This window comes from Entelurus aequoreus, linkage group LG17, assembly GCF_033978785.1.
Source record: "Entelurus aequoreus isolate RoL-2023_Sb linkage group LG17, RoL_Eaeq_v1.1, whole genome shotgun sequence".
NCBI classification, from domain to species: domain Eukaryota; kingdom Metazoa; phylum Chordata; class Actinopteri; order Syngnathiformes; family Syngnathidae; genus Entelurus; species Entelurus aequoreus.
Window position 1 is genome coordinate 50666684 of NC_084747.1, and position 24011 is coordinate 50690694.

The 24011-nt window shown below is 35.6% G+C and overlaps 1 protein-coding gene across 1 annotated transcript in view; it reads left to right on the plus strand.

Annotated features, from left to right (window-relative positions):
- Positions 1-23065, plus strand: part of rasef (RAS and EF-hand domain containing) — a 44272-nt gene extending 21207 nt beyond the window's left edge. The window contains exons 7-18 of the mRNA XM_062024295.1: positions 3565-3633; positions 3745-3811; positions 3915-4000; positions 6565-6859; positions 10908-11084; positions 11229-11387; positions 11557-11698; positions 14501-14582; positions 17088-17202; positions 17390-17497; positions 20056-20132; positions 20237-23065. Of these exons, the coding sequence (XP_061880279.1) occupies positions 3565-3633; positions 3745-3811; positions 3915-4000; positions 6565-6859; positions 10908-11084; positions 11229-11387; positions 11557-11698; positions 14501-14582; positions 17088-17202; positions 17390-17497; positions 20056-20132; positions 20237-20339 (1480 nt within the window). The 3' untranslated portion in view covers positions 20340-23065. The remainder of the gene's footprint in view (positions 1-3564; positions 3634-3744; positions 3812-3914; positions 4001-6564; positions 6860-10907; positions 11085-11228; positions 11388-11556; positions 11699-14500; positions 14583-17087; positions 17203-17389; positions 17498-20055; positions 20133-20236) is intronic.
- Positions 23066-24011: the final 946 nt, after the last annotated feature.

Below are 24011 nucleotides of genomic sequence, written 5' to 3' on the forward strand. Positions count from 1 at the left end.
ACACCGAGGCACAACACACGGCATGCTAACAGTTAACGGGCTACGATAGACTGACCATACGTCCTCTTTTCACCGGACATGTCCTCTTTTGCGGAGCTGTCCGGGCGGAGTTTCTTAAATGCCTCAAATGTCCGGCATTTTGAGTTAGGGTTGCGTGTATTTTCAATGTACGTCCAGGGTTACGAAGGGGTTAAAAACAAAACAAATTGTGCGCGCAGCAGCATTGGTGAGGGAGGGGCAGAGACAGAGAGAGCGAGAGAGTTATGATAAACGCGCATGCGTCGCCAGGCTCTGCTTTTTATCCATAGATTTATCAGATTTAATTTTTTGTTATCTATAGCAGGGGTGTCAAAAGTGTGCCCCGGAGGCCATTTGCGGCCCACAGCTAATGTTTTAAAGGCCCACGGCACATTCTAAAAATGCTATTAAAATAAACAAAAAGATAACAAAAGTGAAATAAAAAAGCTTAAAGGTTAAATGTAATTTAGAAAAAGTTGCAATGTTGACTAATAAAACAAAGCTGTTTTTTTTTTCTTTCAAACTGTCATTGCTCAAAACATAATATTGAATCAAAATCAATGTTATTATGAATTATTGACCTATCCAAGGTTCCGATTACTTCACATCAAATATTCCACTAAGAAAAATAATTTTGGTGGAAGATTTGCAAATTTGGTAAATAAATAACCCAAAAATGTATATTTTGTTGTTTTCTTACTGTACCGAAAATGAACCGAACCGTGACCTCTAAACCGAGGTACGTACCGAACCGACATTTTTGTGTACCGTTCCCCCCTTATTTACAACACATCTGTGCCCATACTCGGTAAGACGGGTGTGCTGACTCAGCAAGAATTTTGCGCAAGGGCAGATGCTGGAATGTAACCCACCACAGTCCACTTGCAGATGAGGACCACCACATCCAGCAGAGGGAGCTGTAGAAAAGAAGCTGACAATATGAGTCAGGCTGTGCTAATGAACATTATCGCCATCTACAGGGCTGGGGTGGAGCAGTGTAACCCAGCATGCCGTGCAACATGTCTTGGCGGCAGTTTCCTCAAACTCCTGAAACTACTTAAAATATTTTGAGGGTCGAAGACGGCAATCAGAACCCGCGCCCCCTTGTGACTATGAGCTCCCGAAGGGGGGTTTCTCTTTGTCACAGTCGAAACAGGATATCCTGGACCTGAAACGAGGACAGGCACATGGTCTGTGTCCTCCTCTCAAGGGTTGCCTAGCAACACCAGCACAGACTTGACAACAGTCCACAGACCGTCTTTCTCGCAAATGACATAAAATACACACACTGCCTTACAGCTGCTGTGTGGCGCAACTTGAATATGATGACGGCACACATGACTCCTATCACGGCATCATGTGACTCTTTGGACCCTCCATTAGGTACACAATCCAACGCCACACCAATACACTGCAAAAACTGAAATCTAAGTAAGATGAAATATCTCAAATAAGGGTGATATTTGCTTATTTTCTGTCTGATAAGATAATTCTTCTCACTAAGCAGATTTTATGTTAGAGTCTTTTACTTGTTTTAAGGGTTTTGGTCCTAAATGATCTCGGTAAGATATTAAAGATTAAAGATTAAAGTACCAATGATTGTTACACACACACTAGATGTGGTGAAATGTGTCCTCTGCATTTGTCCCATCCCCTTGGGGAGCAGTGGGCAGCAGCGGCGCCGCGCCCGGGAATCATTTTGGTGATTTAACCCCCAACTCCAACCCTTTGTTGCTGAGTGCCAAGCAGGGAGGTTATGGGTCCCATTTTTATAGTCTTTGGTATGACTCGGCTGGGATTTGAACTCCAACCTACCGATCTTACAGCTTGTTGCTGAGATTTGATGACCTATATTGAGTAAAACATGCTTGAAACTAGAATATCAACTGTTGCAAAGCTGTGTCATTAACACTCACAAGTATAAAACTACTTTTTTAAAGTAATAATTTCTTACTTCAAGCATGAAAAAAAAAATCATGATGCCGAGTGCATATCATTATGTCAAGATAATGGCACTAGCATTTACTTCCATCCATCCATTTTCTACCGCTTATTCCCTTCGGGGTCGCAGGGGGCGCTGGAGCCTATCTCAGCTACAGTCGGGCGGAAGGTGGGGTACACCCTGGACAAGTCGCCACCTCATCGCAGGGCCAAAGCATTTACTTAATTTAAGAATATTTTTGAACATATTGAGCAAAAAGTATCTTCTTTTTTTTTTCTACCAAGAAAAGTGCACTTGTTATTAGTGAGAATATACTTATTTTAAGGTATTTTTGGGTTCACTGAGGTTAGCTAATTTTACTTGTTTTGGAAAGTCTTGACAAGCCGAATTTTCTTGTTCTATTGGCAGATAATTTTGCTTAGTTCAAATAAAATACCCCTAATTTTTATTTATTTTTTTTATTGTTTTTGAACACTGACTTTTTGCAGTGTACAAGTACGACATTAAATATTGTGCCGCAGTGTTACATTGACACCTGTCTGACACTGTCAATCAAAACCAAACGACGATTATTAGAAGGCAGAAATGTTGATGCAAAGTTGTAATGAAAAAAGTGACCAATGACGATGAGTGGATATCATTCAAGCAAAAGTTAAGCACAGCAAAACAATGAAGTCAATGAACATTTCACAGTAAGATGCATTAGCAACTAGCCAGCTCCCTTGTTTGCGGCTACTGCTAGCTATAAAAAATGGTATGGCCGGGTCATGAAAGTATATGTAATTGAAATATTTTTAATCCACATCTTTATTTGTATAGAAATATTGGTATTGTTGTGCAGCACAGTTAGAGGTGTCACGATCCGATCTAGATGTTATCCGATATCGGCAAAAAAATGAAACAAGTATCGGATATTGGCTTGCATCTAAAAACCCAGATACAAAGTCTGATGAAAGCAGTCCTGCACCACGTTTACTTGTGCAAAGCTGGACAGTCAGTTAAAGGCTAAAAAGTCCTCCAATAAGCACATAAGGTTAGTGTTTTCTTGTATTGTAGTGAAGTCATTTACAAAAGGTAAACATGGTTGGCCATAGGCTATTAGGAGCTAGCAGCTACTGTACACAACAACTAAGTACACTATAACACACAAGGTAGACATATGTGTAATAAGTGACCTTCAATATTGCAGTTTATATAATGTCAGTGTATAGTAAGTATGAGTATAAAATACTTATCAAATAATTATAGTTGCATATTACTAACAGATACAAATTATCCACTAACAAATGTGTCTGGATCAGTCAATTTACTGCATAATGCGCTTAATTTTAATGAATTATTGTGATTAGTATTGGATGCCCAAAAAACGGATTAACAGTCTGCTTCAAAAGCATAGATTATGGGATCTGAGCCGAGGATGTCGTTGTGGCTTGTGCAGCCCTTTGAGACACTTGTGATTTAGGGCTATATAAATCAACTTTGATTGATTGAAAGGCAAATTTCCCGAAAACTCCATTTTGCAGCTAATTTGCATTTTTGTTTGTATAAAATTATTTTCACATGTGGGGGATTTTTCAAGCTGTCTAACCTTTTTGTATTCGCAGAGACGAGGAGCTCATGGAGCACTTCTCTGACGAGCGCGACATCCTGGAGAGTCAGATTGACATCCTGCAGTAAGTCACGCACAGCGACACGAAAAGCGCATTTGACTCAGCTGTTGCTTCAATTTGAGCGATTAGATATGGTTGTATAAAAAATAATGTTGTGTTTCTGTGCGCGGAAAGGACAGCCAACAGGAAGCTCCACGACAGCAACGACAGCCTGAGAGCTGCATTGGAGAGGCTCAATAAGGTAACCTGACTCCCCGATGCCTTAAGAGCCGCGCCGGACAAACTCATCGGCTATTGTTTGTATAATTACTCTTGGAAGTACTGTGTGAATGTGTGTGTTACAGTCCGGTAACAGCGGGTCATCGGGTAACACAAAGGACAAAGGCAGAAGTAAAAGCATCTGTTACACTTCCCCGTACGCTTTGGACAGGTAAGATTGAATTTGTTATATATAGATGCCAAACTGAATTTGATGCAGATTGCAGTTTCAGTGGCACATTCAAACACCTGATCTACTCAGATCCAAATAACAAGTGCTAAGTAGTATGTACAAACTATAAAAGTATGTGTATTATTAGTGGCAGTTATCTACAAAAGCTACTGATAGCTGACAACAAGTGCAAAAGTGGTGCAAACGGCCATATTTAAATGAGGTTGTTGCGTGTATACCAGCTGTCACCATGGAGACACTCATTTCCCTCCACATTCATGGCATCATATGGTCCAACCTGTGGCGTTTCCTCATGTTGTTGACATGCAGCACACATATGTTATGTACCAGCAGGCGCAAGACATTGATACAACGTTGATTACACAAACTTTTCCTTATTAAACAGTTTATTAAGCAGTGGCAAAAACATTAATGTCATTTCCAAAACAGAAAGTGCAAGATTGTCAGAGACATTTTAAAACAAGCTATGAGTGCACTTTTGTGCATGATGTCACCAAGATGACATATCAAAACAACACTAAATTAAAGTGCACTTTTTGTACAGAATGCCACTACAATAGTGTAAAACAAATAAAGTGCACTTTTGTGCATGATGTCACACAAGATATTTCAATAACTGTCAAATAAAAATGAGCTGCACAATAGGAAATCAAATAGTTTATGTCCTTCTTTCTGTGGTAGGTTCCTGCGGACGTTATCTCCTTCTGTTGTTGATTTTTTTTTCATTCGCTGTTGATCTGGAAATTGTTGCTTCGGCATTTTGTTGGTGTGGCACCGAACGGAGATGTTGAAATGCAGTTTCAAACACTCTTCATTCTCTAGCGGGTGACTTTTCAAATGATGCTACAAATTAGCAGTGCTGCTACTTTTTGTAGCAACGCTTTTGTCGCATAAATGTTCAACATATTCCCGCTTGAAGCCAAACCACCGCTAGACGATGGATCCTGTGCTGTTTTTCTTGGGAATTAATTCTTCCTTCATTTGTTACCAGATCCGCACCTTCTCTCTCTCGTATTACCACTCGCAACGCACCGTTAGCATCACAGCTAATGTTACCCATGTAGCTACCTCTTTGCTCGGGGAGGGCGTGACGTATGTAAGAAGGTGCGCTTGTTTATGTCTCTGTGAGAAGGAGAGCATACTTGCCAACCCTCCCGTTTTTAGCGGGAGACTCCCGGTATTCAGCGCCTCTCCCAATAACCTCCCGGCAGAGATTTCTCTCCGACAAACTCCCGGTATTCAGCCGGAGCTGGAGGCCACGCCCCCTCCAGCTCAATGCGGACCTGAGTTGGACAGCCTGTTTCTCACGTCCGCTTTCCCACAATATAAACATCTTGCCTGCCAATGACGTCATAACATCTAGGGCTTTTAGAGGTAGAGTGCACAACTGCGCACACAACAAGAGACGAAGCAGAAGAACGAGGAAATTACAGACATGGCGACGCCGTCGATGAGCAAGATGAAGAAATACGCTTGCAAGTTCCAAAACGAATGGAAACAAGAATTTCAGTTCATCCAGGACAGTTCGAAGGGAGAAGTGTATGTTGCCTGTAAATTTTGTAGAACAGACTTCTCCATTGAACACGGTGGCCGAAATGATATACTCATCATGAACGGAGAAGTTAAACAGGACAATGCTGCCATCTACTGGATAGCCACCGGAACACTGAAATTCAAGTATTTCTTTTATTTATATGTATAATAAAAAAAGATATATATATATATATATATATATAATATTATATATATATATATAGCTAGAATTCACTGAAAGTCAAGAATTTCATACACACACATATATATATATATATATATATATATAATATATATATGAAATATATATGAAATATATATGAAATATATATGAAATACTCGAGTTGGTGAATTCTAGCTGTAAATAACAACCCCCCCCCCCCCCCACCCCCCACCTCCCGTAATTGGAGGTCTCAAGGTTGGCAAGTATGAAGGAGAGACAAGAAAGAGTGGGAAACGCATGCAGTGTAATGCCCGCAGCTAAAAGCAACTGCGTGAGAACATATACTCGAATATCACGATATAGTAATTTTCTGTATCGCACAGAGACAAACCCGCGATATATCGCGTATATCGATATATCGCCCAGCCATAACTTGAACCTGTATGGTATTTGCTCAGCACACTTGGAACCCAAGCGGACTCTTTCTAGTACCTACCAGTACTTACTGGTACCTGCTATTGCCAATGAAAAACCTGAGTAGAGTTACCATGCAGCGGGAAAACATCTTTTCAACTGTATACGTGTTGGAATGTATGTCTGCTGGGATACATGGTGGTCATCTACAGCCATGTATTTCTAGTTTGTTGTACTTATGAGCGTTGGTGGAGGTGTGACTGAGTGCTCTTGTTGTCTTTTTAATTCTTGAAGCACATTCAGAGCAAACATTTACTTAAGCACTGGAGATGCCAACTCCTTCAAACCTGACAAACCGGCTTCAGAAAAGAGCCTGCAACTGCATCGTCAGATTCTCATCATGGTTCCGTTGGGTCCTGCGACCCTTTTTCAGGTTCTGCCAGCGCCCGGACGACTACACAATGTTCGGCCGCCGGCCCAGCATCGACTCCTTGGCGTTGGCGCAGTGCGACCCGGGGCTGCGGAGGCGCAACAGCAGCGATTGCGAGGAGGACAGTCTGCCCGAGATCTACATGGACAGCGGCCTGTCCACGCTGCGAGGATCGCACGGCGGTTACGACTCTGAGCAGGAAGCCAAAGGCCTGGAAGAGGACGACGAGGTGGAGGATAGGGGGAAGAAGAAAATGGAGTTCACTGACAGCCTGATTGAAGAAACGTCTGACGCTGAGGTGAGATGACACATTGAAGGTATTTGATCACGTTTTACATTTGTTGGCTCTATTTTGAATCGTTTAAGATAAGTAATGTGCAGTGCAAACCACATGAAAGACCATTGCTGCCCCCTGGTGTTCAAACATAGAAATAATTGTAAGAGCAGAATCAATGTATTGGGCAATGCAAAGTGGTAAATGACAACAACGTAACCCACTGGGCCTCCTCTAATTGTTTAGTGTACACGTTGTTGAAACCATGAAAATTGTTTGTGTTTTTATTAAACAAAATAATAAAAACTGCCTTGAAATAAATATAAACATCATGAAATATATACTGTACATTGGTCATGAAATAAACAAATAAGTTCAGTATAATTATTTAAGTATTTCAGGGTATTTCATCTTATGTTTCACAGTTTAATTAATGAATGTATTATATGTTTAATTTATTTCACCCTTTAGTTAATGTTTTAAGTTCGATATTTAATTTGCCTTATATTCAAAACTCCATAATTAAATGAATAAAAATGTCTTAAAAAAGTAAAAATGTTATTAAACTGAAATATAAGTTGTATAAAGTAAAAAAATAGATATCTAAAAACATGTTCAGTATACTATTTACAGATGAATTAATTTTTAGTTCAGTTCAGTTTATTTCGAACATGCATGCAATACAATTACAATCATACAATGTAATGCATCGCATATTTTCAGTTGACTTAATGGATAATCTAATCAAATGTTTCATATTCAATTAGTTAATTTATATTGTATCTTCCACTATTAAATTGGAATAATATTTCCCTTTTTTGGTACCTTTAATCTTCTTTAACTTAATAAAAATCGAATTATTGAAAAGGTATTAAAATTTAAAAAAAAGTCTGATTATATATCATTATTTAATCCATTAATGGGCAATATAATACATGATTTCACATTTGATTTGACTGTTTTGACTGCCACTTAAACCTTTCCATAGTTTTCAGGTGTGCACCTTATGTTATGGCCAGAAAACATATTAAACAGTCATTTTTAAGTCAAAGTACGGTACGCAGCTACAACCATATTGTACATAGTACACTGTATGTTTACATGTTTATGACCGGACATTAACTTTTTACAGTCATTTTAGATGTGATTATACATGTGATTATAATGATAATGTCTTGTTGTTTGTGTGTGATTATTATGATAATATCTTGTTGTTTGCGTGTGATTATTATCAATCAATCAATCAATCAATGTTTATTTATATAGCCCTGAATCACAAGTGTCTCAAAGGGCTGTACAAGCCATAACGACATCCTCTGTGTCGAGTGGGTCTGACATAATATTGTGAAAGTCCAACACATCAGCGAAAGTCCAGTCCATGGTGGGGCCAGCGGGAACCATCCCGAGCGGAGACGGGTCAGCAGCGTAGAGATGTCCCCATCCGATGGACAGGCTAGCGGTCCACCCCGGAGCAGAGTAGAAAAGAAAAGAAAAGAAACGGCAGATCAACTGGTCTAAAAAGGGAGTCTATTTAAAGGCTAGAGTATACAAATGAGTTTTAAGATGAGACTTAAATGCTTCTACTGAGGTAGCATCTCTAACTTTTACCGGGAGGGCATTCCATAGTATTGGAGCCCGAATAGAAAACGCTCTATAGCCCGCAGACTTTTTTTGGGCTCTGGGAATCACTAATAAGCCGGAGTTCTTTGAACGCAGATTTCTTGCCGGGACATATGGTACAATACAATCGTCAAGATAGGCTGGAGCTAAACCGTGTAGTATTTTATACGTAAGTAGTAAAACCTTAAATGATAATGTCTTGTTGTTTGCATGTGATTATTATGATAATGTATGTTGGTTACATGTGATAATTATGATAATGTCTTGTTGTTTCACATGCGATTATTACGATAATGTCTTGTTGTTTACGTGTGATTATTACAATAATGTGTTGTTGTTTGCATGTGATTATTACAATAATGTCTTGTTTTTTGCTTGTGACTATTATGATAATGTCTTGTTGCGTGCATTTGATTATTACAATAATGTGTTGTTGTTTGTATGTGATTATTACAATAATGTGTTGTTCTTTGCTTGTGACTATTATGATAATGTCTTGTTGTTTGCATGTAATTATTAAAATAATGTCTTGTTTGCGTGTGATTATTACGATAATGTCTTGTATGTTTACATGTTTATGACCGGACATGAACTTTTTACAGTCATTTTAGATGTGATTATACATGTGATTATAATGATAATGTCTTGTTGTTTGCGTGTGATTATTATGATAATGTCTTGTTGTTTACATGTGATTATTATGATAATGTATTGTTGTTTGCCTGTGATTATTATGATAATGTCTTGTTGTTTACATGTGATTATTATGATAATGTCTTATTGTTTACATGTGATAATTATGATAATGTCTTGTTGTTTACATGTGATAATTATGATAATGTCTTGTTGTTTACATGTGATAATTATGATAATGTCTTGTTGTTTGCATGTGATTATTACAATAATGTCTTGTTGTTTATGCGTGATTATTAAAATAATGTGTTGTTTGCCTTTTGTTATTACAATAATGTGTTGTTGTTTGCTTGTGACTATTATGATAATGTCTTGTTGCGTGCATTTGATTATTACAATAATGTATTGTTGTTTGCATGTGATTGTTACAATAATGTGTTGTTGTTTGTATTTGATTATTACAATAATGCAGCGTTTCTCAAAGTGTGGGGCGCCCCCCACTGGTGGGGAATAGAGACATGACAGGTGGGGCGCGAGGAACGGGAGGAAATTTCACTTCAAATGTTTTTTTTTTTAAATTTTATTCTTAGATATTTTTTTTTACTATGCTTTCATTTTGTATACACACTGTAAATCACTTTGTGATTCTGTCTGTGAAATCCGCTATATAAATACATGTAAATTACTTATTTTTACTGTAGGCTTTAAATTTCTAAGTAGGAGCGAAAGTTTGACAGACATAGCAACAGTAACTAATGGGGGCGGGGCTAAGCGGAACAAACTTTCGCGCGGATGCGTAGCAGGCTAAGAGTGGCAATGTCAAGCCTGCAACCCCGATTTGAAAAGCTGTGCAGTGCAAAACAGGCTCATTGCAGCCACTAATGCTGGAGTACTGTAAAACTCATGTTCACTTGCCCTGTCTTGCCAAATGCATAGCTCCTCCTTTTTTTTTTTTGCAAAGATTGCAAAGTGGCACTTTTATTTGATTTATTATTGAACTTGATGCAAGTTATTTGATTTATTATTGAACTTGATGCAAGTTATAACACTTTTATTTGATTTATTATTGAACTTGATGCAAGTTATAACACTTATTTGATTTATTATTGAACTTGATGCAAGTTATAACACTTTTATTTGATTTATTATTGAACTTGATGCAAGTTATAACACTTTTTTTGATTTATTATTGAATTTGATGCAAGTTATAACACTTTTGTTTTATTTATTATTGAACTTGATGCAAGTTATTTTATTTATTATTGAACTTGATGCAAGTTATACCACAGCTGCACAGTTATTTTATTTATTATTGAACTTGATGTTATTTTATGTTATTGAGTTTGAATGTATACAACTTGATGTTACTTGATGTTCAATAAATTTGAAAATGTTAAGCTTGGCAATAGCGTTCTGTTGGGGCGATGGGGGCAGGTGAGGCTTGAAAACGCCCCCTTGTACAAAGTGGGGGATGACAAAAAAAAATTTCAGAACCACTGCTATAATGTGTTGTTTGCTTGTGACTATTATGATAATGTCTTGTTGTTTGCATGTAATTATTGCAATAATGTATTGTTGTTTGCTTGTGACTATTATAATAACGTCTTGTTGTTTGCATATAATTATTAAAATAATGTCTTGTTGTTTGCATGTGATTATTACAATAATATCTTGTTGTTTGCATGTGATTATTACAATAATGTCTTGTTGTTTGCTTGTGACTATTATGATAATGTCTTATTGTTTACGTGTGATTATTACAATGTATTTTTAATGTATTAACTATTCATATTTTGTTGTCGTGCTTTTCATATCTCAGCCAACAGAGACGCAGGATGTCGAGTCAGCATTTGGCTCAGACGGCAGTTCAGTTTTGGACTGGAAGCCATCTGAACCCATTCCCGTATTCGCATCTGCGCCCCCGCCCACACCTGAGGCCCCGCCCACACCTGAGGCTCCGCCCACCCGAAAAAACATCAGTGCCATCAGCGTGGAGGTAAAATGAGACAGGAGATGGAGGTATAATAGGTGATTGTGTGTGGTTATTACAATAATGTATTGTTATTTGAGTGTGTTTATTACAATGTATTTTAAATGTATTAATTATTCATGTTTTAATGTCGTGTTTTTCACATCCCAGCCACCAGAGACGCAGGACGTCGAGTCGGCATTTGGCTCAGACAGCAGTTCAGGTTTGGACTGGAAGCCATCTGAACCCTTTCCCGTATCAGCTTCTGTGGCCCCGCCCACACCTGTGGCTCCGCCCACTCGAAAAGCCATCAGTGCCATCAGCGTGAAGGTGAGACGAGACAGGCAATGGAGGTCTAAATACAAGCCATGTTATACAGTACCTCTGGTCGAAACACATCATTTAGAATACTTCCACTGCCCAATTCTGTTTGGAATGAGCAGAAGCAATGTTAAAGAGCAGTATGTAAGTTCCAAAGTTGTGTTGTTGTCTCCAAAAGGAGGGCAGGTCCGATCTTGGCTACATGACATCAGAAAAGGCCTACAGGATTGTCCTGGCGGGGGACGCCGCTGTGGGGAAGTCCAGCTTCCTGCTTCGTCTTTGCATGAACGAATTCAAGATGAACTCCAACGCAACCCTCGGTGAGTTTAAAGACACCATATGTAATCAATTGACTTCGATGTAACAGCCTGCAAAATCATGTAGATCACAGGTGTCAAACAAAAGGCCCGCCACATTGTTTTATTTGGCCCGCAAAAGCTTGGAAATAAAGGACTTAAATAAAGGAAACGTATTACCGTATTTTTCGGAGTATAAGAAAATGCATAATAAAGAAGGAAAAAAACATATAAGTCGCATTTTTTGGGGAAATTTATTTGATAAAACCCAACACGAAGAATAGACATTTGAAAGGCAATTTAAAAAAAATAAAGAATAGTGAACAACAGGCTGAATAAGTGTACGTTATATGACGCATAAATAACCAACTGAGAACGTGCCTGGTATGTTAACGTAACATATTATGATTTGATTTTTATTTTTATTTTTATTAAGGATCCCCATTAGCTGGTTGCCTCAACAACCCACTAGTCTTCCTGGGGTCCACAATTCAATACAATTACAAGTATGTGTGCAGCAAGCTGTTGGAGATATTTTATCAGTCTGTTGTGGCCAGTGCACTGTACTTCGCAGTGGTTTGTTGGGGGAGCAGCACCAGCAAAAGGCACTCAAACCGGATTGATAATCTGATCCGGAAAGCCGGCCAAACTATTGGCACACAATTGGAGGCGTTTGTGTCAGTGAGGGACAGGAGGTCACTGGACAAACTGCTGGCCATCATAGACAATCCTGCCCATCCACTCCACCTGACAATTAAGGGACAGCGGAGTTCATACTCCAACAGGCTCCTTCAACTTCCTTCCCGCACTGTGCGATTCAAGAACTCCTTCATTCCACACTCCATCCAGCTGTATAATCGCTCGCCATACAGCAATAGATGACATCTGCCTATTACCTGACACCTGACATGTTAGCTACTTCTCTTTGTTTATAATGTCTATTTTCTATTTCCTGCTGGACCTACTCTCTATTTTATGCTGCTGCTGTCATATAGACTGTATATACTGTAATATTGTACATGGTCATTGGTTTATATTGTATATATGTTATAGACATAATATAATATATCTGCATATAAATTACTCTGTACACATATTATGTATATATTCGTATATATGTTAGATTTTTTTTATAGCTATATTAGTCTAGTTATACCTGCATTGTCCTTTCCATCATTGTAACTGAGCTACTGAACAATTTCCCTTGTGGATCATTAAAGTTTGTCTAAGTCTAAGTCTAAGTCTAAGTATAAGCATATAATTATAACAACACAATACAGAAAAAAAAATAAAAGCATCAATAAGAAAACAATCAAACAATTTACAGTCACAGAATAATAATTACCATATAAATATAACTACACAATATAAAACCAAACGAATCATCAACGAGCAAACTAATTTAAAGACTCAGATAAAATATTACTTTCTTTTTAAAAACCTGTTTACTTTCAATGCCGGTGAGAATCGGAGGCAGGTTATTCCAGAGAGATAAAGATCTATAAATAAAAGATTTCCGCAAAGCATTCTTCCTGGGACGAGAGAGTACAAAATTATGGTAAGAGTCATTCAAATAACTATAACATATAGAACATGCTATACGTTTACCAAACAATCTGTCACTCCTAATCGCTAAATCCCATGAAATCTTATACGTCTTGTCTCTTACGTGAATGAGCTAAATATTATTATTTGATTTTTTTACGGTCATGTGTTAATAATTTCACACATAAGTCGCTCCTGAGTATAAGTCGCACCCCCGGCCAAACTATGAAAAAAAACTGCGACTTATAGTCCGAAAAATACGGTAACTGAATACATTTACATATGTATGCAAATTTGTTTTTTTTTAATGAATTAAGTAACGTTTATGACAACCTTTTTCCAAAACACAATATAGAATGTGAGATATAACAGGATAATGCGTACGTTTATTTTTTTTTTTTTCAAAACGCTTACAAAAATCCCATGAAATCTTATACGTCTAGTCTCTTACGTGAATGAGCTAAATATTATTATTTGATTTTTTTACGGTAATGTGTTAATAATTTCACACATAAGTCGCTCCTGAGTATAAGTCGCACCCCCGGCCAAACTATGAAAAAAAACTGCGACTTATAGTCCGAAAAATACGGTAACTGAATACATTTACATATGTATGCAAATTTGTTTTTTTTAATGAATTAAGTAACGTTTATGACAACCTTTTTCCAAAACACAATATAGAATGTGAGATATAACAGGATAATGCGTACGTTTATTTATTTTTTTTCAAAACGCTTACAAAAAAGAGCGACCCCAAAAATTTACTGTGTCCCATTTTTATGACTTGATGGGGTCCCTGGGACCTCTTTTTGAAAATTCCTAGCGCCAACACTGCTGTCAACAGAGGAGAAAAAATGCTTTATTTGAATAAATATATTATTTATAAAGCAAGTTCGAGTATCATTGGCAAATTTTCACCTAGGCGTGCTGCCGTCTTGTATATATGTGTCCTCTTTTTGGGATTTCAGAATATGGTCAGCCTATTATAATCAATATTAGAATATTTAACTTTTTTGATATCGGTGGACAAGCCAGGACACCTATCATCTCAGCTCTCATAATATTACAATGCTCAATATACCTACAAAGCAAAACCAAATGAAATGTTTACTGTTCTAACACGCTAGCAGTTCTGTTAGCTTTTAGCATGTAGCCTTCATTAGCTTGACAGCTTTAGTTCTTACCATGTTTTTGTCATTTTTAAAATGTGCATATTTACCCTGCTCCATTTGTGTCCACCACAAAGTCGTGGTTTAAATGTACTTGTTTATTTGTGTTCAGGCGTTGATTTCCAAATGAAGACGCTTGTAGTGGACGGACAGCCCACTCTGTTGCAAATTTGGGACACCGCCGGACAGGAGAGGTGTGTGTGTGCGCGTGAGTGCGCGTGAGTGTGTGTGTGTGTGTGTGTGTGTGTGTGTGTGTGTGTGTGTGTGTGTGTGTGTGTGTGTGTGTGTGTGTGTGTGTGTGTGTGTGTGTGTGTGTGTGTGTGTGTGTTTGCACATACTGTATATGGTCGTCCCCAGGTTTGTTTGTGAACAAGTACACTGCAAAAACTGAAATCTAAGTAAGATTAAATATCTCAAATAAGGGTGATATTTGCTTATTTTCTGTCTGATAAGATAATTCTTCTCACTGAGCAGATTTTATGTTAGAGTGTTTTACTTGTTTTAAGTGTTTTGGTCCTAAATGATCTCAGTAAGATATTACAGCTTGTTGCTGAGATTTGATGACCTATATTGAGTAAAACATGCTTGAAACTAGAATATCAACTGATGCAAAGCTGTGTCATCAACACTCACAAGTATAAAACTACTTTTTTTAAGTAATAATTTCTTACTTCAAGCATGAAAAAAAAAATCATGATGCCGAGCGCATATCATTATGTCAAGATAATGGCACTAGCATTTACTTCATTTAAAGGCCTACTGAAATGAATTTTTTTTATTTAAACGGGGATAGCAGATCTATTCTATGTGTCATACTTGATCATTTCGCGATATTGCCATATTTTTGCTGAAAGGATTTAGTATAGAACAACGACGATAAAGATTGCAACATTTGGTATCTGATAAAAAAAAGGCTTGCCCCTACCGGAAGTAGCGTGACGTAGTCAGTTGAACATATACGCAAAGTTCCCTATTGTTTACAATGATGGCCGCATGAAGTGAGAGAGATTCGGACCGAGAAAGCGACAATTTCCCCATTAATTTGAGCGAGGATGAAAGATTTGTGGATGAGTAAAGTGCAAGTGAAGGACTAGTGGGGAGTTGAAGCTATTCAGATAGGGAAGATGCTGTGAGAGCCGGGGGTGACCTGATATTCAGCTGGGAATGACTACAACAGTAAATAAACACAAGACATATATATACTCTATTAGCCACAACACAACCAGGCTTATATTTAATATGCCACAAATTAATCCTGCATAAAAACACCTGCGTGTTTGTTATGCTAGCTCCTAGCTCCTCTGCTAGCTCCTAGCTCCATAGAACACGCCAATACAATACAAACACCTGATCAACACACACAATCACTCAGCCCAAAAGACCGTTTACCTAACCCAAGGTTCATAAAGCTTATATATTTTTAAAAAGTTACGTACGTGACGCGCACATACGGTCAAGTTATCGAATGTTTAGCAGCCAAGGCTGCATACTCACGGTACCTGATATTCAGCTGGGAATGACTACAACAGTAAATAAACACAAGACATATATATACTCTATTAGCCACAACACAACCAGGCTTATATTTAATATGCCACAAATTAATCCTGCATAATAACACCTGCGTGTTTGTTATGCTAGCTCCTAGCTCCTCTGCTAGCTCCTAGCTCCATAGAACACGCCAATACAATTCAAACACCTGATCAACACACACAATCACTCAGCCCAAAAGACCGTTCACCTAACCCAAGGTTCATAAAGCTTATATATTTTAAAAAAGTTACGTACATACGCAAAAAAAAAGCCAAAGCTGCATACTCACAGTAGCACGTCTGCGTCTTTGTCATCCAAATCAAAGTAATCCTGGTAAGAGTCTGTGTTGTCCCAGTTCCCTACAGGCGTCTGTGTATCCAAATCAAAAGTCCTCCTGGTTAGAGTCTCTGTTATCCGAGTTCTTCCATCTTGACTGCATCTTTCGGGAATGTAAACAAAGAAGCGCCGGCTGTGTACTGTTGTGGCTGACTACGTTCGAAAAATACGTCCATTTCGCACCGACAACTTTCTTCTTTGCTTGCTTGGCTTCCTTCTCCATAATGCAATGAACATGATTGAAACAGATTCACGAACACAGATGTCCAGAATACTGTGGAATTATGAAATGAAAACAGAGCTTTTTCATATCGGCTTCAATGTGGAAGGCATACCCGTGTTCGCCGGGCTACGTCACACGCATACGTCATCCTCAGAGGCGTTTCGAACCGGAAGTTTAGCGGCAAATTTAAAATGTCACTTTATAAGTTAACCCGGCCGTATTGGCATGTGTTATAATGTTAAGATTTCATCATTGATATATAAACTATCAGACTGCGTGGTCGGTAGTAGTGGGTTTCAGTAGGCCTTTAAGAATATTTTTCAACATATTGAGCAAAAAGGTCTAATTTTTTTTTTTCTACCAAGAAAAGTGCACTTGTTATTAGTGAGAATATACTTATTTTAAGGTATTTTTGGGTTCATTGAAGTTAGCTAATTTTACTTGTTTTGGAAAGTCTTGACAAGCCAAATTTTCTTGTTCTATTGGCAGATAATTTTGCTTAGTTCAAATAAAATACCCCTAATTTTTTTAAATTTTTTTCTTGTTTTTGAACACTGACTTTTTGCAGTGTAGTGACAACATTTTTAAATTTGTGTTCTTTGTCCAGATTTCGCAGTATCGCAAAGTCGTATTTCCGGCGAGCGGACGGCGTGTTGCTGCTCTACGATGTCACGTGCGAGAAGAGTTTCCTGAGTGTGAGGGAGTGGGTGGACATGATTGAGGTAAAGCTCTAAAGTCAAAGTGGACAAGGACGAGGAGACATGTTTCACTTTCCGTCCTAATGTTTTGCTTATCTTTTTACACAAGCAGCAGATATGTAAGTGTCAGACATGATAGTGTGTGTGTTGTATTGTGTATTTCTGTTGTTGCTGTTTGTGTTTTTGATGTTATATTTCATGTGCACAACAGGACATGTCTCAGGAGGACATCCCCATCATGCTGATTGGTAATAAGTGTGACCTCAGACAAGAAGCAGCCAACTGTGTCCCCACCAGCTATGGAGAGAAACTAGCTATGGTGATTATTATTATTATTGTTATTGTTGTCGTGACTGTACTTTTCGTCACTACACTTTAATATAGTCAGTCATTCAGTTTCCGTTTATTTCTAACATGCATACAATGTAATGCATCACATATTTACAGTTGTTTCATTACAGCACATTTGAAAAGGAGTAGGAAGAAGCAGATCTTATTTAATCCTAACCCTTTTCGTATCATAGCAGTTTTATCTCATTTCTCTGTTCTCTCTAACACAACAGTGAATAAATAAATTAGTAAATAAATTAATATACAATAAGTAAGTAAACTAATATTAAATACATAAATAAATATTAGACATATAGACATATACACAATAATTAAAGTTCTCATAATTAAATAGTTAAGTAATTTATGGTTCACTTCAGAGATGAATGAGATTTTTTTTTTTTTAAAGGTTCATCATAATTGTTCTTTTTTAAAATATTTTTTAACAATATTTAGATATACGTGACGTTTTTACACGTACCAACTTTTTATTTTCAAAATGTGATTCATTGCTCAAAACAAATACTTTTGATGGATACAATTATAAAATACAATAACAAAATGTACAGGAATTAAAATATAAAATATAATTTATATATATATATGACTATAATAATAATAATGAGAATACAATAACCATATATATATTTTTTTTTAATATTTCATTTAACTTGAATTATACTATATTTTAGTTATTATATTATGTGAATAATATACATTGTAATACTAATATAATTATTTTATTGTGAGAAATAATATATTGTTTTAAAAATTGTTGAATTTTGAATTGTTAATCTAATTAATAATGTCTTATTGAACAATAATAAACTATCAAATCTATTTTTATTTATCAAATTAAATATAAAAATAATATATATGTGTAAAAGAATACATTAATGTGATTCATTGCTCAAAACAAATACTTTTGATGGATAAAATTATAAAATACAATAACAAAATGTACAGGAATTAAAATATAAAATATAATTTATATATATATGTCTATAATATATATATATATATATTTTTAATATTTCATTTAACTTGAATTATACTATATTTTAGTTATTATATTATGTGAATAATATACATTGTGATACTAATATATTTATTTTAATGTGAGAAATAATATATTGTTTAAAAAATTGTTGAATTTTGAATTGTTAATCTAATTAATAATGTCTTATTGAACAATTATAAACTATCAAATCTATTTTTATTAATCAAATTAAATATAAAAATAATATATATGTGTAAAAGAATACATTAATGTGATTCATTGCTCAAAACAAATACTTTTGATGGATAAAATTATAAAATACAATAACAAAATGTACAGGAATTAAAATATAAAATATAATTTATATATATATGTCTATAATATATATATATATATATTTTTAATATTTCATTTAACTTGAATTATACTATATTTTAGTTATTATATTATGTGAATAATATACATTGTGATACTAATATATTTATTTTAATGTGAGAAATAATATATTGTTTAAAAAATTGTTGAATTTTGAATTGTTAATCTAATTAATAATGTCTTATTGAACAATTATAAACTATCGAATCTATTTTTATTTATCAAATTAAATATAAAAATAATATATATGTGTAAAAGAATACATTAATGTGATTCATTGCTCAAAACAAATACTTTTGATGGATACAATTATAAAATACAATTACAAAATGTACAGGAATTAAAATATAAAATATAATTTATATATATATATATACGTCTATAATAATAATGAGAATACAATAACCATATATATTATTTTTTTTAAAATATTTTATGTAACTTGAATTATAATATATTTGAGTTATTATATTATGTGAATAATATAATTTGTAATACTAATATATTTATTTTATTGTGAGAAATAATATATTGTTTAAAAAATTGTTGAATTTTGAATTGTTAATCTAATTAATAATGTCTTATTGAACAATAATAAACTATCAAATCTATTTTTATTTATCAAATTAAATATAAAAATAATATATATGTGTAAAAGAATACATTAATGTGATTCATTGCTCAAAACAAATACTTTTGATGCATACAATTATAAAATACAATAACAAAATGTACAGGAATTAAAATATAAAATATAATTTATATATATATGTCTATAATATATATATATATTTTTAAATATTTCATTTAACTTGAATTATACTATATTTTAGTTATTATATTATGTGAATAATATACATTGTAATACTAATATATTTATTTTAATGTGAGAAATAATATATTTTTTAAAGAATTGTTGAATTTTGAATTGTTAATCTAATTAGTAATGTCTTATTGAACAATAATAAACTATCAAATCTATTTTTATTTATCAAATTAAATATAAAAATAATATATATGTGTAAAAAAAAATACATTAAAATCAAGTATAACCTACTCTAATATATTATTATTATTATTATTACTTTTAGCTGTCATATTTTTATCAATTTTTGTTGAGTGTTTTCTTTCCTGCTTGAAAGTGTAAATAAAAGATGTGTTTATGCAAACAGACGTACAACACTCTCTTCTGTGAAACCAGCGCCAAAGATGGCTCCAACATAGTGGAAGCTGTGCTGCATTTAGCCAGGTAAAAAAAGAATAGATATGAAAATAGATTCCAAAATGATTCCGCTTACTACATTTTATTATTGAAAGTGTCTTTCTTTAAACTGCCGTTCTCTCCTGTGCCAGGGAGGTGACCAAACATGCCACGTTTGATGAAAAGTGTCACTTTCAGTCACTGCCAAACTTGGACGCTCCTAGGAAAAAACCCAACTTCTCCTGCTGCACTTGATCGACTCGTCAGGCCTGGACTTTTTTTATTGGGCCCGATGAGGACAAACGGGAGATGAAATGAGACAGAATGTTAACGGGACTTCAGCGAAATGAACAAGGCTTTTGCACAGGAAGCGGAATTGCAGCAGAAATTGTTGCTTCTCCTTTTTGGTCATTCCATGATTTTTTGGAATGTTTGCCATCATCTCGTGTCGCTTATTTCACGCAATGTTTGCATGCATGAAGAGATGTCGTCGCAGAAGGAAAGAGGTGTGAAGGCAAGTAGCGTAAATGCTTTGAATTATGGCCGCGGCAACAGAACCAATATTGCAATAATCAGCCAGCGTTAACAGAACACATGATTTTTACACCAACTGCCACCCATTTTAAAGTGCATGCAGAGGTCCATATAAGTCACTTTTTTTTTTTACCTGAAATAATGATCTGGAGTGCATGAGAAAGGGGAAAACAATTGCTGTTTTTGACCAAGCTGTCATTAGTTTTAAAGTTTTATTATATATATAGTATAAAGTATATATTTGTTGCACAACAGCGCAGCAACAGAACCAATGTTGTAATAATCAGGCAGCGTTAACAGAACACGTGATTTTTACACCAACTGCCACCCATTTTAAAGTGCATGCAGAGGTCCATATAAGTCACTTTTTTTAGCCTGAAATAATGATCTGGAGTGCATGAGAAAGGGGGGGAAATAGATGTTTTTGACCAAGCTGTCATTAGTTTTAAAGTATTAGTATATATATAGTATAAAGTATATATCTGTTGCACAACACTGCAGCAACAGAACCAATGTTGTTATAATCAGCCAGCGTTAACAGAACACGTGATTTTTACACCAACTGCAACCCATTTTAAAGAGCATGCAGAGGTCCATATAAGTCTTTTTTTTTTTTTTTAACCTGAAATAATGATCTGGAGCGCATGAGAAAGGAGGGGGGAAATAGCTGTTTTTGACCAAGCTGTCATTAGTTTTTAAGTGTTTGTATATATATAGTATAAAGTATATATCTGTTGCACAACACCGCAGCAACAGAACCAATGTTGTAATAATCAGCCAGCGTTAACAGAATACGTGATTTTTACACCAACTGCAACCCATTTTAAAGTGCATTCAGAGGTCCATATAAGTCACTCTTTTTTTAACCTGAAATAATGGTCTGGAGTGCATGAGAAAGGGGGAAAAAAATTGCTGTTTTTGACCAAGCTGTCATTAGTTTTAAAGTGTTAGTATATATATATATATATATATATATACTGTATAAATATAGTATAAAGTATATATATGTTGCACAACACTGCAGCAACAGAACCAATATTATAATAATCAGCCAGCGTTAACAGCGGCATAGCTCGGTTGGTAGAGTGGCCGTGCCAGCAACTTGAGGGTTCCAGGTTCGATCCCCGCTTCCGCCATCCTAGTCACTGCCGTTGTGTCCCTGGGCAAGACACTTTACCCACCTGCTCCCGGTGCCACCCACACTGGTTTAAATGCAACTTAGATATTGGGTTTCACTATGTAAAGTGCTTTGAGTCACTAGAGAAAAAGCGCTATATAAATATAATTCACTTCACAACATATGATTTTTACACCAACTGCCACCGATTTTAAAGTGCATGCAGAGGTCCATATAAGTCACTTGTGATTTTATTTTATTTTTTTACCTGAAATAATGATCTGGAGTGCATGAGAAAGGGGGGAAAAATTGCTGTTTTTGACCAAGCTGTCATTAATTATAAAGTGTATTCAGTGGCCTTGTGGTTCGAGTGTCCGCCCTGAGATCGGTAGGTCGTGAGTTCAAACCCCGGCCGAGTCATACCAAAGCCTATAAAAATGGGACCCGTTACCTCCCTGCAAGGGTTGGTGGAATTGGGGGTTAAATCACCAAAATGATTCCCGAGTGTGGCCACCGCTGCTGCTGCTCACTGCTCCCCTCACAAGGCGATGGGTCAAATGCGGAGGGTCATTTCACCACACCGAGTGTGTGTGTGACTATCAGTGGTACTTTAAATAACTTTAACACCGCTGCAACAGAATCAATGCTGCAGAAAACTGCCTCGTCAGCATTATTGTGGCGATTGTAAACGCACCATTTTTACACCAGCAACTCAGCAGAAATATTTTAAAGCACAGATAGAGGTAGATAATACATTTTCTTTTTTTTTTTAAACAATAATAATTTAATATAGACCAGATGCTTTTGCAGGCCTCACACCTGGCGACTATATGAACGATGATGAAATGGAGGCATGTATTTACTTTATGTGTAGTAAACATGACTCGTACCATGAAGAATCATTTACTCTTAAAACGTGCTTTTAAGAACAAACTGTTTATCTGTGACAAGACTTTTAAAAAGTACTCATTTGAACCTGTTCCTGTGTCTGCCCTACAGTGTTACGCTTCCAGCACATTCCCAGTTCATCTGTGCGAATACTCGCAATATTAATAGTGATGGTCCGAGCAAGTGACGAGACGGAGAAGACAAGTTTTATCCCAGCAGGCACAAGGCATGAAAACAACGTTGAGAACTTGTCGAGTTAGGTGAGCAACTCAAACCTAACGTTGAAACGACGTGCTTTTAGACGACGTTTAATCCATGTTGGGTTCTGACGTTGATTTGACCTTTGAATTTTGGTCATTTCCCAACAAATATCCTACAACACAAATCATACTTGCCAACCTTGAGACCTCCAATATCGGGAGGTTGGGGGTGTCGGGGGGCCTGGTCGGGGTGGGGTGGGGGGGCGTGGTTGGGGCGGGGGGCGTGGTTAAGAGGAGAGTATATTTACAGCTAGAATTCACCAACTCAAGTATTTCATATATATATATATATATATATATATATATATATATATATATATATATATATATATATATATATATATATATATATATATATATATATATATATATATATATATATATATATATATATATATATATATATATATATATATATACACACTACCGTTCAAAAGTTTTGGGTCACCCAAACAATTTTGTGGAATAGCCTTCATTTCTAAGAACAAGAATAGACTGTCGAGTTTCAGATGAAAGTTCTCTTTTTCTGGCCATTTTGAGCGTTTAATTGACCCCACAAATGTGATGCTCCAGAAACTCAATCTGCTCAAAGGAAGGTCAGTTTTGTAGCTTCTGTAACGAGCTAAAGTGTTTTCAGATGTGTGAACATGATTGCACAAGGGTTTTCTAATCATCAATTAGCCTTCTGAGCCAATGAGCAAACACATTGTACCATTAGAACACTGGAGTGATAGTTGCTGGAAATGGGCCTCTACACACCTATGTAGATATTGCACCAAAAACCAGACACTTGCAGCTAGAATAGTCATTTACCACATTAGCAATGTATAGAGTGTATTTCTTTAAAGTCATTGAAAAGTACAGTGCTTTTCTTTCAAAAATAAGGACATTTCAATGTGACCCCAAACTTTTGAACAGTAGTGTATATATATATATATATATATATATATATATATATATATATATATATATATATATATATATATATATATATATATATATATATACATATATATATATATATATATATATATATATATATATATATATATATATATATATATATATATATATATATATATATATATATATATGAAATACTTGACTTTCAGTGAATTCTAGTTATAT